The sequence below is a fragment of the Temnothorax americanus genome, unplaced genomic scaffold (assembly GCF_048541705.1).
Source record: "Temnothorax americanus isolate GAGA-0224 unplaced genomic scaffold, ASM4854170v1 Scaffold15, whole genome shotgun sequence".
Taxonomy (NCBI): domain Eukaryota; kingdom Metazoa; phylum Arthropoda; class Insecta; order Hymenoptera; family Formicidae; genus Temnothorax; species Temnothorax americanus.
Genome location: NW_027509286.1, coordinates 4,217,744 through 4,236,359, shown reverse-complemented (window position 1 = coordinate 4,236,359; position 18,616 = coordinate 4,217,744). Strand labels below are relative to the sequence as shown.

The window sequence follows — 18,616 nt, the reverse complement described above, 5'->3', positions numbered from 1 at the left end:
TTGCCTCTGCCGCTGTTGTGTTGAAAAGTTTATGTACCGTTTTAAATGAGATGCTAAAATTGTTGATACTCGTGCAACAATACGTGATACCGATGCTTGACTGACTGCTCTAATATCTCCGTTAACAATCTGAATAAAAAATACATAAAAAATATTAGAAAGATTTCACAAGTATAAGGCAAAATTTATATACGTACTTGAAAGCTACTTGTTGCATAAAATCGCAGTTATTAAAAGTTGCATTACTGGAGAAATCGGCAGTCCGCGGTTATCGTTTCGCTGTAGCTGTTCGTTTACTAGTGGTAACAGAATATCAATTACAGCTTTTTTACTGAATCTATAGCGTTTTTGGAAAAGCCCATCTTCGTAAAACTTAATAGGATTTTCCCAGTCACGAATATATCTTTTTGGCAAACGCCACCGAATATCATTTTACAGACAAAGAAATAATGTAATTTTTACTTGTATATGGAGGAGTGAAAAGGCATAGTGGTGTAAGTCCAATATTTTAAGATATTGACTCGTGTACATAGATGCAATTTATATATTGTATAGATTGCATCTATGTGCACACAAGTCAATATTTTAAAAAATTTGACTTACATCACTATATATATATATATAAAATATATAAACGCATACGCTGTAAGAGTAATAAAACTATATAATCTGTATAATAAAAAAATTTGTAAAACAAAAAGGTTTTAAATATAATAAAAATAAAGTACACGCAATTAAGCAGTATTCATATTGTGTAAATTCTGCAAAAACAATACTATGTACTTAACAGTCTTTACAAACTAAAAATAATAAATAATATTGTATTGGAAAATAATTGTTTAAGTAAAAAAATCGAGTGTGTATGTGTGTAAACATTTGTAAATATTTCAAACAAAACATACATTTTTTCTCTGATTTGTATTAAATAATATATCTTTATTAACATTAAATAAGGGATCCTTATTGTAAAAAAAAATACGATTTTCCTGATTGTTAAGCAAAAAGTTTTAAGAGAAGAACTGATGCCCATCTATCGAATCTCATCTGTCCCGACTAACGGCGTAAGTATACTCAGCGAATATAAAAATATATTTCTTACACTGGCAGTAGCAAAATTATTGAGACATTTAACACTAATTAAATAACATTATTTAACACTTTAATGACACACAATTATATTACATAAAAATACTTTTTATTATTGGAAAATGTAATACAACTGCGTACAAAATTACTGTTATTAACAAAAAGTCATTGAAAGTAAAATAATAGGAGTGAATCTAAAAGATAAGGCTGAAGCTTGGGAAAGGGTTGCTGTGAAATATCGCATGCGAGGTTTACCACTTCGCACCAGCAAACAATTAAAAAAATTCTGGGATAATATGAAACAAAAGTTTATAATAATGAATGCAGATAAAATGGCTAAGCTAGCTGTTTACCTTATTACTCTGTTAGCACATATTAATAAAACTATTTAATTCTATATCAACATATCTTTGAACACATTATGAAAGACAGATAGAAAAAGAACATATATAGCACCAAACATATTCTTTGGTATAAATTTATATGACTTATACGATATACGTATAAAATCAATGTACATATATTATAATAAAATAGAATATACGATCTTATAAGAAGCTTTCACAGCGGGTATTATCAACAAATATCTTAAATTATAGTGCCATGAGGACTGAGGATTCGGACTGCATTTGTACTTTCTCTTCAGTCATTGAAAGCTTGAGCAATGCGATTTTGACTTCCGTTTCAGCAACTTTCATTTTCATTGAATGAAGTTCCCGCTGCTGTTCGATTGCTTCGCGAAGCTTTATCAATCTCAATTCTTTTTCATCGTTTATATTTTGAAAATTTTTTTGAATTTTGGATGCTAGGATTTGGTTCTTTTTCATGCCACTCGTAGCAATTTTGTCTACATTGAACTTGGAAGTAGCACTACTACTACTACTGCACTTGGAATATTGGCCTGTTGAATTTTCTCTATGTTGAGCTACTTGTGGAGGAACATTTTCCCCATCACTTGCTATTGATATCGAATCTTCATCCTCGCTACTTATTATTGCCTTTTTAAGTTACTTTTTATATGGTCTGAAAAGAGATAAGTACAAACGAATTAGATTGACAAACACCATATAAATTTAAAACATTATTATTTTATGAGATAAATAAATAAATAAAAATAAGAAATAAATACAAAAATATATCATACACTTTTTTTCAAATTGAGCTGTATTTTGAATCTTGGATGCTGGGATTTGGTTCTTTTTCATGGTTCCACTCGTAACAATTTTGTTTACATTGCACTTGGAATATTGGCCTGTTGAATTTTCTCTATGTTGAGCTACTTGTGGAGGAACATTTTCCCCATTACTTGCTATTAATATCGAATCTTCATCCTCGTTGTCACTTATTAATTGCCTTTTTGAGTTACTTTTTATATGGTCTGGAAAGAGATAAGTACAAACAAATTAGATTGACAAACACCATATAAATTTTAAACATTATTTTTTTAGGAGATAAATAAATAAATAAAAATAAGAAATAAATACAAAAATATATCATACACTCTTTTTCAAATTGAGCTGTACTGTCAAATGGACATGGCACTTCAATATCTAAATTTGGAGTGACAGTATCCATAAAATCCATGACTGGATCAACAGGCACTGCAGGTGAAACGCCTCCACCCGTCATAAGACGTTGAACTTTCATCGAAGTATTTAACTTCTTTTTTCTAAAATAACGTTTTATAAATTAATATAATTATCATTTCTGATATGAATGTAAACTATATTAAACAAAGCAGGTAGCATCTACAGAAATTCAGTAGCACATATTTGAACTATTCATGTAATTATATTAAGAAAATTATTAACATACTTTTGTTTCATGTTATCCCAGCATTTCTTTAATTGCTTGCTGGTACGAGGTGGAAAGCCTTGGCTGCAGTATTTTGTAGTTACCCTCTCCCAAGCTTCAGCCTTATCTTTTAGATCCGCTGCTCCTATTTTTTTTATTTTCGATCGCTTTTTCTTGCAATATTAGTTGAGCAAGAATCATCCGCTCCGTTTCAGTATAATGAACGTTTTTGGATTCGCAGTCCATAATTATACTAGCTAATATATTGTATTTATAACCTTGTATAAAAAAATATTTTGAGGCAATGACAGTCAAAGTCAGTTCAAGGTTAGGTTATTTATTCGCGCTCTTGGTTTAAATTGTACTCTGAACAGTGGCATAAATCATAAAATACATAAAGTTCCTAGAGAACAAGCTCCTTCTGGAAGGAGACATGAAGGCTTTATTATGAAACAAGGAGGTCTTGATAAAATAAGGAATCCTCCAATAAGGCTTCCTCAGTCCTTAAGATAAGAACCATCTATGAATACGGGCATAAATCTGCACATACACACATACAGACATGGGATTTTAATGCGATATTTCGACATTTTAGAACACTGAACATATTGGCAGAAAAACTCAAAAACCAATCTCTTCGTTGGTTTCTTCTACCCCTATTTCATATATAATTCATTTAAATTTGATTGACTAGACCCAACTTTATGCGCAATCAAAGGTTCACATATGAAATTCACGAAAACAAAGCTTCCTCTATGAGGAAGCAAAATGGGTTGAAATTTGCGGATTGCAGGAGAGAGATGATGTATCCCATTTGTTTCTTTGCTCACTTCATTTTAAAGTACCTCGAAATGTAATTGTATAAGAAAAATGGAAACTACCTCTTGGTATTACACCCAACTTAGATATTACTGATGTCTCAACAACAAATGTAACAACTTTACCAGAAATATCTTTAAATCATCCACCAATATTATTATCAAATGTGCTAAAGATATAGTACTAATATACCAAAATCAATTGAAACATCTTTAAATATATCTGATGATATAAATTGTGATCGTGATGTTCCGTCAACATCAAAAGTTTCTTATTCAAGTAAGTTAAATGTAAATTATATAAAAATAAATAAAAATACATATTCTTATTGCAAAATAATACGAATGTTTTTGTAATATTGCTTTTGTAATAATAAATATTTTATAGATTCTGAAGAGAACAGCAATTCTCCTCCAAAAAAACGCTTTTTTGCAGAACCTAGATATATATCAGAAAAAAATCAATAGCTTTGATGTTAGTACACCGAGAAAAGCGAGGAGAGTAATTAAATTTATTAAAACAGAGGACGAAAAGAAACGCAAACAAATAAAATCTTTACAAGACCAAAATAGAAGGCTTGTAATGCAAATTGCTAAATTACAGGATTTAATGTCACATTTAAAAGAATCAAGTTTAATTTCTAATGATGCTGGAGATCATTTAATGGTAGAGTATATGTTGAAATAATAATAATACATATTTTTTGTAGAGGAAAGATGGAGGTACATTTGAACAGTCCTTAAATTTTGATTCTTTATACCATAATTAATAAGTTTATTAAAATATACCAAAATCGATGCCATTAGTGTCTATTAATATCAATAATGTCCTATTAAGTGACTAATTCCTGAATTAACACATTTTTCATGGCATGCTACAATATCAAAATTTAAAGGATGTTTAAATGTACGAGTGTGTGAAGTTGGCCCCCCCAAATGATCCAAATATAGTTCTGTTTAGAGTTCTGAATTCTTTCGGACAATAGGAAGAGTTCCTGATAAGTTTTAAAAAGAGTTCTGGCGAATAAAATAACGAAAACACCTTTTGAAAAAAGGGGGGCAAACTTCACGATATTTTAAACATGATCTTCAAAATATTAAACTTATTACAGTATATTTTATATATTAATGGAAAAGATATACAATTTAGATATATAAATTCAGATATACAATTAATTATATACATATAATTTATATACAATCAACATTTTACACAAATTATATTATATACACAATTATATTTATATACTTTTTATTATATAATTATAATGAATTAAGTAAATCAATGTATTAATTATACAATTTATATACAATTATACATAATACAAAATTAAACAAATTGTATTATGTATTGATTAAATTTAATTTAAAAAAATGAAATAAGATATATACAATGCTGAGTCAAATATATGCTTATTTTTCTTTTTTATTCCTTTTAGAATATATTAGCAGAAACTGTAAAGGCAATAGTAACAAGAAAATTGAAAAAAGGTGGCAGTTATTCTTCTGAATTTTGTTTAGTTTTGCATTAACGTTGCACTTCCATTCACCCAAAGCATGTAATTATGTACGAAAAACGTGGAATAACTTATTACCAAATCTTTCGACGATACGGAATTGGTATCGTGTAGTCAATGGATCTCCAGCCCGAGCCGAGCAGAAATTAGATTAGGCACGCCCGATATATGGTTAGCGCCTGATCGGGAAGCAGTAAGGTATGCCCTAATAAGAAAATCCCGACATGTGCCTGATCCGGTGCGCAACGGGACGATCTTTTCAAACATTTTTTAGGTTATTGTTATACGGGCCTGATTTTCTTGTTTCCATCATTTCCTTCATAGGGTTTGATAAATGTTAACCTGAATATATGTTAACCTGCAATTTCGTAAATCTGCATCTTATAAAATTGTTATCATACATTCTTTTCTAATTGACACAATGTAAAGATTTTTCAAAGTAGTGCAACAATTATTTTTTGAGGCAATATACATGTTCTCTCTGTAATTGGCGCTCTAATTTAAAGAGATATCATTTCTTTTTTGTAATTGTAATAGATCACTAGAAGCGCGACTCTTCTTTTTGATAAAGTAACATAATTTTGTGACGTGTATCACTTGGGTTATAATTTTTCGGAAATAAAGATACTACTGCTTAGATTTGTTCGAGATTTTTCGAGATATAAAGATCTACCACTTGTTACTTAAGTTTTTTCGAGGTATAACACTACCACTTTCTTTTTTTTTAGGTAACAACATATACACTACTATACGTGTACTTGGCGCCTTTTTTTACCTTTTTTTAAAAAAGGTAATTTTGTGCGGATATCACGCCTTTTTGTAGTATATTACGCATTTTATAAACAGTATGTACAGGATAAAGCTATTTGGAGGTATAATACTACCACTTCGTTTTTTTCGAGGTAACAACATAACAGGGTAACAACATAATACATATACACTACTATGCGTGTACTTGGCGCTCTTTTTTACCTTTTTTTTTTTAAAGTAATTTTGTACGGATCATGCCTTTTTGTAGTGTTACGCATCTTAATCTTATAAACAATATATCTTATAATCTTACAAACAGTATATAATACAAGGTATGAAGCTAAAAGTGTTACGGACTATTATTTCTAAAGAAAACAACAATTTAATATTTTGCTTAGTTTTTTTAAAATAATAATCTGTAACCCTTTCAGTTGTACACCTTGTATATATTTTTCAATTTCAACATAAAACATAATCGCAATAAAGCATGATTAATGTTAATAAGTCGTTAACTGTAAAATTCTTTATTTATTTTTATTTGCGTGTCTTACTGAATGTTGTTCGCAACTGTATATGTACCGATATCTTCAGGTATCGATATTTTTGATAATTATTTTTACGTCAAACATAATTTTAATTCATCCAATTTTTATTATGTCTAGACATAATTTTCGTCCAATTTTTATTATGTTTAAACATAATTTTAATTTAGCGATTTTTATTATGTCATGACATAATTTTAATTCTGCCGCTAGGGAAATTTTAAGTCGATTCTTATGAATCAAGCTTGAATTCAATGTCTAGGTGTCCCAGGTTGCCGATGACAAGGTCCACATAGTGCGCTTCGTAGTTTTCGGTGTCTACATGTATTAATACCTCGAATTCGATATCTACGTGTCTTACATTGGGTGCGTTCAGCCGATATTCCGCTAGCCTAGCAATCGTGAGCAGTCGCTCGTTTTCGCTCGTTTCCTCTCTTTTGACCTAATGGATTAAAAGGAGAGGAAACGAGCGAAAACGAGCGACTGCTCACGATTGCTAGGCTAGCGAAGTATCGGCTGAACGCACTCATTCAGATTTAAAGTTATTAATACACCTAGACACCAAAAACTATGAAGCGCACTATGTGGACCTCGTCATCGGCAACATGGAACACGTAGACATTGAATTCGAGGTATTATTACACCTAGACACCGAAAACTACAGAGCGCGCTATCTGGACCTCGTCATCAGCAACCTGGGACACCTAAACATAAATTTCTAGGTATTAATACACGTAGACACCGAAAACTACGGAGCGCACTATGTGGACTTCGTCATCGGCAACTTGGGACACCTAAACATCGAATTCAACGTACGATTACACCTGGACACCGAAAACTATGAAGCGCACTATCTGGATCCCGTCATCGGCAACTTGGGACACGTGGACATCGAATTCAAGGTATTAATACACGTAGACACCAAAAACTACGGAGCGCACTATGTGGACCTTGTCATCGGCAACCTGGGACACCTAGACATCGAATTCAACGTACGATTACACCTGGACACCGAAAACTATGAAGCGCACTATTTGGATCCCGTCATCGGCAACCTGGAACACGTGGACATCGAATTCAAGATATTAATACACGTAGACACCGAAAACTACGGAGCGCACTATGTGGACCTCGTCATCGGCAACCTGGGACACCTAGACATCAAATTCAACGTACAATTACACCTGGACACCGAAAACTATGAAGCGCACTATCTGGATCCCGTCATCGGCAACCTGGGACACGTGGACATCGAATTCAAGGTATTAATACACGTAGACACCGAAAACTACGGAGCGCACTATGAGGACCTCGTCATCGGCAACCTGGGACACGTAGACATCGAATTCAACGTGTTATTACACCTGGACACTAAAAACTATGAAGCGCACTATCTGGACCTCGTCATCGGCAACCTGGGATACCTAGACATCGAATTCAACGTACGATTACACCTGGACACCAAAAACTATGAAGCGCACTATCTGGATCCCGTCATCGGCAACCTGGGACACGTGGACATCAAATTCAAGGTATTAATACACGTAGACACCGAAAACTACGGAGCGCACTATGTGGACCTCATCATTGGCAACCTGGGACACCTAGCCATCGAATTCAACGTACGATTACACATGGACACCGAAAACTCTGAAGCGCACTATCTGGATCTCGTCATCGACAACCTGGGACACGTGGACATCGAATTCAAGGTATTAATACACGTACACACCGAAAACTACGGAACGCACTATGTGGACCTCGTCATCGGCAACCTGGGACACGTAGACATCGAATTCAACGTATTATTACACCTGGACACCGAAAACTATGAAGCGCACTATGTGGACTTCGTCATCGGCAACCTGGGACACTAGACATCGAATTCAAGCTTGATTCATAAGAATCGACTTAAAAATTCCCTAGCGGCACTTTCTGCCAAGCGTAGACAACCTTCTTTTCCGTTGACTCAATATTTATTATATATATACCTAATTTACCTAAATAGAAATCTTCCTCCTGACCAATAAGTCTATCGACCTAATTTCGAAATACGCGCGCGATATCGAAACTGGCGATACCTGCGCCGCCAGCGTCGAAAAAGTGAAGGGACGTTTCTCTGATAATCATAATAATATTGAGACGTCGGCGTTAGGAGGAGGAGTATCTTAAAAATAAATTTTCGCATTTGGACTTTGCGTCGCAATATCTCCGCTCGTAGGGCACGTAGCGGAATATTATGAGAGAAACCCCCCCTAATTGGACCCCAAGCTATCGATCAAGCCTACTTAGAACTTGATTCGTTCTCTCGTTATTGAGATCTCAACATCTCGGGTACTCGCAACCCGTCGCGTCGCGTAAAAGAGTCACGGTCGGTCTCGCTCCGCGTGTACTTGGCGCGAGACACTACCGTGTCTCTTGATCTGTTATCGAAGTGGTGGCATAGTATATTAAGCATCTAGTAAATAAAGTGAATATTAATTAGTGTTTATTATAAATAGAAATTGTGATAAAGAGCGTTTTTTGACACGAATTCGCGTGAGAAGATTTCGATCATAGTTTGTACATCAACAATTATTAGGGCTAACCGGATGAGGTCCCGATCATTATTTATTAGGGATGCTATAAGACAGATTTTCTTATTTTTGTTTAATGAGGCTCTTGTGTAAGGATTTGATACGAATGTTTTAACTTTATAAATATACTTTTTTCATAAATATATTTACGAACACAAAATTTTGTAATGAACCGACACTATGGTTTTTGACATTCACCCGACATTAAGAAATATTATATCATATATCCAATTCAAAATTTTATTACTCTTTTTAATCTGAATTTGTTTCTTAAGATGAATTTTGAAAAATTATATATTTGCGCTGGTTATGACATATGTAGACTATATAACACTTACTACATTAAATTAAGAAGTAGTCTACCACGTAAGGCAGTTTGGCTCACGATCCAGAGGTCCCGAGTTCGAATCCCACCAGGTAAGTGTTTTTTTCAAATACGAGAAAATATTTATAATCATAGACTGCATCTTAAGAAACAAATTTAGTTAAAAAATAGTAATAAACATTTTTTTTGGGTGTACCAGCATTCTGTTAAAAAATGTAAGGCGCAACAAGGGGTAGTCACGAGGCCCTGATAAGGAAAACATGATCAGGCAATTTTAATTCTCAACGTTACATTTACGATCGGGGCCTAACAAGGACTACCTGATGAGCCCCTAATCAGGCGTTAGGGCATGCTTATTAGGTCCCCATTAGGGCCTATCCAAAATTTCTGCTCGATTTCACGGATGAAGCATTAAATGCCATTGCATTGCATAATAATAATAATAATTCTAAACCTCTTATTATTAACTTAGTTATAGATGAAATGGCAATAAGAAAAGAGCTGATTTTTGATAAAGAAAAATTTCATGGTGGTATTGATTTTGGTACGTTAGAAAATGAAGAAAATAATGCAAATAAATCTGCTTTTACAGCTAAAAATGCTTTAGTGTTTATGACAGTATCTCTATAAATGATAGTTGGTGTTGTTCTTTACTATGGGAAGCACAGGACTGGGATATGTAATTAATGACAATTATAGTTTCACACGTTTAATACGAGGATGTGCAACGTACGCGTGCTTACACAAGACTAAACTAAAACTTGCTAGATATATTTAGAAAGGAATATACCACTGGAATCAAGAAAACTAATATGGCATCGATACAACACAAAAATCGATAGTTATATGCGATATATCGAATATGTCGACATCTGTGGCGATTAATGTAGAACTGACTCGAAAAACAACAGTTGGAAAGTCCCAATTGGATATTTTTTAATAAGATCCTTAAATGACACAGAATGCTCGAATCTGTTAACGCTTGCATTCGAACAATTAAATAAAATAAATTGTAAGGTATTTTCTATTACTTTTGATGGTGCTCCAAGTAACATCAGCATGTGTACTGCTTTGGGTGCAAATTTTACATATGGAAGTGATTTTAAACTATATTTTACAAATCCTGTTACATCAGAAAAATGTTGTTTTTCGACTTTTGTCATATGATCAAATTAGTGAGAAATGCTATAGGAGACAAAAAGATTTTACAAACATCAAATGGTGAAAAAATTGAATGGAGTCATATAGTTAATCTTCACGAATTGCAAGAAAAAGAAGGTTTAAAAGCTGCTAACAAACTCAGTAGCAAACATGAATGTTAAATTAGCAATACAAACTTTAAGTAAAAGTGTATACAAATCATTCATGTTTTTGTTAATGTTACCAGATCCTACAATAAAACGTCAATTTGCTAATTGCAAAGCAACTGCAGAATTCTGTTTGAACTTCAATAACATGGGTGATATATTAAATTGCAAAAACAAATTTTCCCGGCATAATTTTAACAAACCATTTCTGAAAATTATACACAATTACAAATACATGCTAAGAATTTTGAAAACTATATTAATACATTACAGGATAAAACAGGTACTCCCATATTAAAAACTAACAGAAAAACTGGGTCTCTTGGACTAATTATATGTTTAAGAAATATTTTTCCTTTATTTGATTGTTTAAAATATTTAAAAATGACGTAGGGTAGACCGGAGCACGTTGTCACACATTTGGTTCAATATTTTTTGTATTTTTTACATTCAATATTTAAGAGTACTTTTTGATATGCCAAAATTTCAAGTGAACCCTCAGCTTCAATTAGATAGTATATCGAATTTTGTGTGATTGTTACTCTACAGTTGTTACATAACAATAAATAACAACAGGTCGTTTATGACAACGTGCCCCGTGACCGGGGCACGTTGTCACATCAAATGTAATTGCATGCAAAATGTTATCCAAACTGTATTCAACGTAAACAATAAAATGTAAAAAAGTAAAATTCTTCACAGAAACATTTATTTTATTTCAAAAAAGTACAAAAAGCACGAAGTTTTCGTCTTAATCTAAATACAAGAATTTCACTCGAATGCACAACTTATTAATGCACATTTGTTTTTTTATAATCATGTCGGTGATTAAACATAAAATATTTTTACTCGTTATCGTCATCCAAAGATTCGCAATAGATTCCCATCAAATTCGTGACAACGTGCCCCGAGGACATTTTTTTACTTCAAACAGCCTCATGGCCGACACGTTTGAGATATTCATAAGGTTAAGTATTGCACGCGGTAGGTAAAAGTATACATACTTTAAGATAATATAAAGGTCTATTCTGAAAAAACATATAAGCTTCATGTCCAGTACGTTGAATATTAGACAATAAAATTTTACTTACGGTCGCAAAAAACTTCCAAGTTGATTTTACGTCAACACGGCTGGAGCAATCTCAACACTGTAAACATACCAAAGATAGTCATACACTAACATGTGGCGAGCTATAAAATTCATTTTCGAGGATCCGGGTTAGACGAAAAAGGGAGGTAGATGAATTTAAATAAAAAAAATTAGGTTCCAGATTAAACAAGCAGTCATTTCTAACCAAGATCCTCTCCCCTTCCTCCTGCAATTGTAACAACTAGAAAACGCACCTCCATTTAAACCTATTCCTGTCGACTTCGACATCGATTATCCCCATTACAATCAGATAAAAAAATTATACTCGTTACAAAATTTTTAAACTTAGATATCTTTTCGGTCCCAAATAACAATAATAATAATAATAATATCCTTCACACGACTTGTCCAAATCCCTGGTAAATAGCTTAAATGCATTGACCAAAAAACGGACGAACAACAAACAGAACGTGACACCATAAAGACATTACCCACCTTGAAAGGCATTTTTGATAAAAAAAATGGAGATAAAGTAAATCAAAACCATCAATTTTTTTATCAAATTCAAGGTCAATTGAATATAACGCAACAAGAGTATTGCATTTTTGCCGTATGGACACCAAAAAACATAAAAATAGTGCATGTAAATAGAGACAATGCTTTTTGGGAAACTAATATGCTGCCTTTTTTAAAACGCTTCTATCACGAATGCATGCTTCCGGAAATATTGGATAGTCACCATAACAGGCACATGCCAATAAGAAATCCGAGATATATTATAGAAGCGGAAGAAAAAACAGCTAAAAAAGCAATCAGTCAAAAAAGTAATCGGCAAAATGTAATGAAGGGTGACAATATCATCGATGACGAAAACGTCAGACATTTTATCGATAGTTACTCCTGCAATACCTAAAAATATAGACCAGGATGATTGCGTTATTGTTAATTATATAGGCAAGCGAGATATAAATGAAGATTGGTCATGAGGAAATGATCATACGTACGCATAGAATAGGATGAAAGTGAAAATTATGCCGTTGGATCTTTCTATTTGAAGTTCAAAAGATTATGTAAAAGCAAAAAATGTTTTAATAAAATTGTTGGCGTTGCCTACAAAAAACCGGTCAACAGAGAACTACATTTGATAATCATGATTATCTTCTTCGTGATAATCATTACGAGTATCACGAAGAAGTTAAGAGACCATTGAATGGTCCTGAAAGGAAATTAATTGGACGAAAATTAAAACGAAGAAGAGCCGCAGAAATTACTTGCGGAGAATATGAAATTTGGAGAGAACGAACCTCCGTGGGTACAAAAATGTCATATTTACAGATAAGCAAAGATGGAACGCAACAAGGAAGATCTTGGCATAAAATCAGGCGTGAAAATGGACATGATAACTAGCCCAGAACAAATTTTCGTAGAAAAAGAATACTGCCGAGTAAGAAAAAGATTTTCTCGAATTTGTCTAGATGCCACGGATAAGGTGGAAAAAAAATTTGAATTATCCCAGGGCGAGAAACTGGCTACATATTTTTATACACGATTACCATCAATTTTGAGAGTAAAACTCTTCCTGTGTACCAAATGTTGTTTATTATTCTGTTGATGCTATATAGCCACTTCACACAATATCCTTTGGAAATATTATTTAATGTTATATAATATTACTAAAATATTGTATTTAATGTTCTAAGATTATGCTTAGAATACTACATAATATTAAATAATATCATGCGCTTATAGGGTAGATGAATAAAAAGTTAAGAAAGAATCCTGGATACACATTCTAAGAATAATATTTAGGCACAAATTTCTGAGCATTGTTTTCTTATTGATTTTAGAAGTCCTCCGAAAAAGATTTTCTTCCGTTTTTTCCCGATGTTCTCTCTCTTTCTTTCATATAAATTTCTAACTCCATCTTTTACAGGTCTAAAACCTGATCAGCTATCTGATCGTAGAAGATCTTCCAGAAAAAAATTCAGGCAGGTAGAAATAGAAAACCAGTTCTAAACTAGCTCCGTGGAATTAGAGGAGAAAAGGGGGCTCCACGGCGCATTATTGTTGGAACAATTTATCTACAGCTTTACTTTATAATCAATTAAATTGTATTTTTTCCTATTTTTCCATTTTTCCTTTTTTTCCATTTTTTGTAACTTCTACTTTCATCTATTTTTCTTTAATCCTCACATTTCCCGTAACAAATTTCTTTTATTTTATTTTTCAGGATTAGTCAAAGTCTATCTCGTAAATTTTTCGAATGCGTTCAATGATAAAAACTTTTATCTAAAATGGAATAATCTCGTCACGGCACGTACAAACTTGTCCGTTCCTGTTTTCCACCCTCATTTCCCCAGGAAATAAGTCTCACGTAGGCAAAACTTTGTGCAATCAACCGTATTTGATTATTTCGTAAACTTTTTGACCAGGCACAAATCATAAGAAACTCTTGACCACAATTTCGTGGCATAGGTCGCAATAAATTAAAAACGCCATAAGGATCTAGGTAACCACTCGAGTCACGAGCGGATTGATCTCACGCTTTTCCGTGAAAAGCGGATTTGACCTAAGACCCACGCCTCGCGGCGATTGATAAAGTTAAGCTTCTGGAAGGGACTGTCAAAGGGCAAGGTGATATCGTTCTAGCCAATGAATAACCGCTAATTAGAAATTGCTCATAGGCAATGACAATTTTTGGGGAAACTCGTCAGGGGATAGGCGGAAAATCGAAACCTACGTCACGATCGGAAGAGAACTCCAGCAATCAAATCAGATTAAGAAGTAATCCCGCCTCCTTAATTTTGTATAAAAATCGCGACTTTGCGCACTTGGAGTCGGACTTACAGCGAAAATTTACGCGTTTAAGGTGAATGGTAAAAAAGACACTAAAAAAGCAAAAGGCGTCAAGAGTAATGTCGTAGCGCGTACTATAACGTTCGACGATTACATGCGGTGTCTGAACGACGAGACAGAAATACGCGACAGTAGTCCTGTATAAGATCGAAATTGCATGAAGTGTATACCATCCGCGATATGAAAATCGCTCTGATCCAGCACGAAGCAGTTTATTTTTGAAGCCGTACTCATCGCAGTTCTCACGCGTCCGACCAGTTACTTAGGTCCAGTTTCACAAGTGTCGGTTAACTTTTAATCTTAGATTAACTCACTCTTCGTCTCCTTCTAACGTCCCCCTTAAAAAGAGACAAAGAGTGAGTTAATCTAAGATTAAAAGTTAACCGACACTTTTAAAACGGGCCTTAAACATCAAAAACAGATTTCTGTTGCGTCGCGGCTTAACAATCGCAAGTCAATTCTGTGCGCGCCAACACTACGTCGCAGTATCGAACCGAACCAAGGCCCCGGAAGAATCCACAATCCGGCATCACCGCCGCAATTACTGACCCGGAGACGTTTTAAATCCCGAAATCACCGTCAGCAATCCCAAGCAGCAAAGCAGGGCATCTTAACCAAACCAAAATCAGATTGCCCTAATTAAGTGAAGAATTACCAACTTTCGACATAAAAAATGTCTTAAAAATCAAATAGCGTTTGAAGTCTTAAGTACAGGTTGAAAATTACGTAGTTCAAACTTACAAAATGCCTTCAAAGTTTAATGACTTTAAAGTTATACAATAGGTTGTAAATGACTAAATTTTGATCAAAGGTATGCCTTCAAAGTCGATTCAACTTATAAGTCAAAATTAGACCCCCATTTGAAGGAAATGTGACCTGGTTGTATTACCTAATTTCAATTTCGTAGGCGATATGACTTAATTGGTCAGGATTACCTAATTTTTACCATATATAAGTCTTGTGTGTTTGACTTGACTAATAGGGAATATTTTAGGCGCGAAATAAACCTCGCGGCCGTACTACGAGTTAACTACAAAGTTGAGATTACCACGGAAAATGACCTATAAGGGAAATTGGTCCGAGTTTAGGTCGAAATGCCCAGCAAAATTGCCTTGAGAGTTAGTTATTGGTTTTGGACCTTAAATTATTGAAAGTTACCATAACCTATCTATAATTATTGCACGTATCGATTCCTGTTTGCTGATAAATAATTATCCATTTTGTAAGACCTTTTGTAAGACGCATTATCGAACAAAATAAAATTGTTCCTCATCGATAAATGAATAAATCGAGGTTAACGCTTGACACACACTAATATCTTCCTACTGTATTTTTCTCATTGTACAAGGCTTGCGATCGTTATGCTAGGAAACGCAAACACACGGGAATTAATTCGGCGCTCGTCACCCGGGGGGGATGAGATTTTTCAAGAAGTTACGAAGTACAGAAGAAACACTCTATACTGTAATAAATAGAATAATCGAGACGATTCGCGCGAGCAACAGCGAATTCGCGAGAAAGAGTCGTTACAGAACAAAACACGTTCGCACTCGACCGCGTCACACGGTGAACTCATGATCAATGTTTACGTTCGCGGCACAGCCGACCGGCATTTCTCGATATATCGATCCACAGATCTCGAAGCACGCCGTATCTCGAAGTCGATCTTTGAAGTCAATTTAACTTATAAATAGGGAAATCAGACTTATTAGTCAAAATGCCTTATTGATCGACAAGACGATTTTAAAGTCAACGACTTTGAAGTAAAAATGCCCTAATTAAGGAAATCTGCCCTCAAAATTTAGTATTTGGTTTTCACAGTAGAGAAATTCGACTTACAGGTCGAAATTCAGACGAAAACGTTAAATCAGCCATTATTATGAGAACCAGTATGTCTGCCATGATACATCAAAACGCTTTCTAAAATTATAGGCATTATAAAATAAATTATATTATATCTCTCAGAGTAACTAAGAATTGAAAAAAAAATCTATTTTGCGATACTTTTCACGTTAGGTGCAAGATTAAAATATTTTTATTATGCTAAATGCAAAAAATAATATTGCTAAATAATTAACGATTAATTAATAATTGCTTAAATTATTTATTTTCGACATCGCGTTGCTTTTAACAAAGTAAAATAAAATTCTGTACAGAAAATTTTCTTTCGCACTTATATTTCTGTTACATGTCACACGATATTCAGTTTCAAAACCGACGTAGTGGTGGACTCTATTAATATTTTACTCCGAGTTTCCATGGCTGGTTTGAATCATATGCTATGACTGTAGCATAGACCCGTCTTGGTAGAACTAATATGGAATATATATTTTTTCGTGATGTGCAGCGCTGCCATCTACTAGATGTCTCAAAGACAAAAGTTAGATCGAAAAGAGGGTACAAATTGGTCAAAATTACCAAAATATTACCGATATTCGACCTTCTGATAGGTCCATTTCATCGAATCAAACTATGACTTATAAGGCGAAATGCCTTGCATTACCTAATTTCAACCGTAAAATTACTTCAACTTTATTCCCCACTTACCTTCTTTCGACGTCGATTCGACGTAAGTTGGGCTTGGTCGAACAGACTTTTGAACCTATCAGAAGGTCGAATAAACGTAATTTCGCCCTATTTTGCTGCTTGGGATAGTAAGTCCGAAATATCCGCTAGCCCTTTTTTTATTATATGTATATATGTATATACAATAATGGGAATACATATATATATCAATATATTTTTTTTTTAAACCTGCCCCTATTTCGGATTTAAAAATTTAACCCGATTTTAGTGTACTCGCAAATTCACCACCGAAAGTCCCTGGAGTAATCATCCAGAATCGGATAAAACGGAACAGGCGCGCCCAGGCGCGCCTGTATAGCGGAGCGACAGCTCCTCGCTTTATTTTTAAGTCGTGAACGGCTTCCGCATATCGGCCACGCTATCTTCAAATCTCCCCTTTCACCATCTCCCTCACCTGTCTCCTGTTCCCTTATTACGTATCGGGTGTTCCCCGATACTCCAAAATCATCCCCCTTTTTGGAACCCTCCTATTCTCCAGTTCCTTCCGAAGAACTTCCGAGGAACTATAGCAGAGTTTCGGGAGAGATTACCATCCTTCAATCTTTCCCCAGTTCCTTTCGTATACCGAGAGGAATTTCTCGATAGAACTGCTTCTCCCGCGCTCTTTACCTCGACTACCCTCTACCGTGACCGATCACCTTTTCCCTCCTTCTCCAGCTCGAGTATCAAAATACTCGAGGAATTCTCCCCCCAAACCTCATCCCCTACCATAGAAATAATTTTAATTGTGTGTCACACAGAAGTATCTGTTTCATTTATTATCCGGAACTACTGCGCGTACGCGAGACGATCCTCAGATCCGACAGTTATTGGAAAAGGATTGGGCTGATGATTTTCAAAAGGGTCGAAACGACCTGCGTAAACCAGCGAAAGAATGTATAACGAAACGTTACACAGTAAAAAATTTAATGTCAATAAAAGTTCACTTTATAAATTTTGTGTTAAAATAACTCATTCATCGTGTTACTTGTTGACATTTAGAAATGTTATATCGACATTTTTTACAATGTATGTTTACAATAATGCAAAAATAACTTGTAAAAAATGTTGATATAACATTTCTAAATGTCAACAAATAACACAATGAATGAGTTATATTAACACAAAATTTAGAGTGAACTTTCATTGACATTTGGTACACAAAATTTTTTACTGTGTAGCGTGAAAATAGAGTAACTTTTAGGTTTTGTGATATATGGCATTGTTATTTGCGTAACATTTTAAAGTTTTTGCAATACCATCTTTCAGATACGTTTACCGTATCTGAAAAACGGTATTGCAAAAACTCCCTGTTAACTTTAACGGAGTCGATAAACGACGTGTATCCCACTAAATGTAAATTTCGCATAGTGAGCTTTCCATTTTCGGG

The 18,616-nt window shown here is 34.2% G+C and overlaps 1 protein-coding gene and 1 pseudogene across 2 annotated transcripts; one reads left to right on the top strand and one right to left on the bottom strand.

The window, feature by feature from the left end:
* Positions 1-1,225: 1,225 nt before the first annotated feature.
* LOC143895016 (uncharacterized) lies at positions 1,226-3,640 on the bottom strand. Its single transcript, XM_077401770.1, has 4 exons — positions 2,902-3,640; positions 2,586-2,755; positions 2,231-2,464; positions 1,226-2,109 (listed from the first exon to the last, which is right to left on the bottom strand). The coding sequence occupies exons 1-4, from the start codon at positions 2,910-2,912 to the stop codon at positions 2,078-2,080; spliced, it is 447 nt and encodes a 148-aa protein (XP_077257896.1). The 5' UTR covers positions 2,913-3,640; the 3' UTR covers positions 1,226-2,077.
* Positions 3,185-4,688, top strand: LOC143895195 (uncharacterized; annotated as a pseudogene). Its single transcript, XR_013256244.1, has 5 exons — positions 3,185-3,207; positions 3,628-3,733; positions 3,786-3,811; positions 3,875-3,978; positions 4,087-4,688. The product of XR_013256244.1 is annotated as an uncharacterized LOC143895195 (transcript).
* The last annotated feature ends 13,928 nt before the right edge of the window (positions 4,689-18,616 follow it).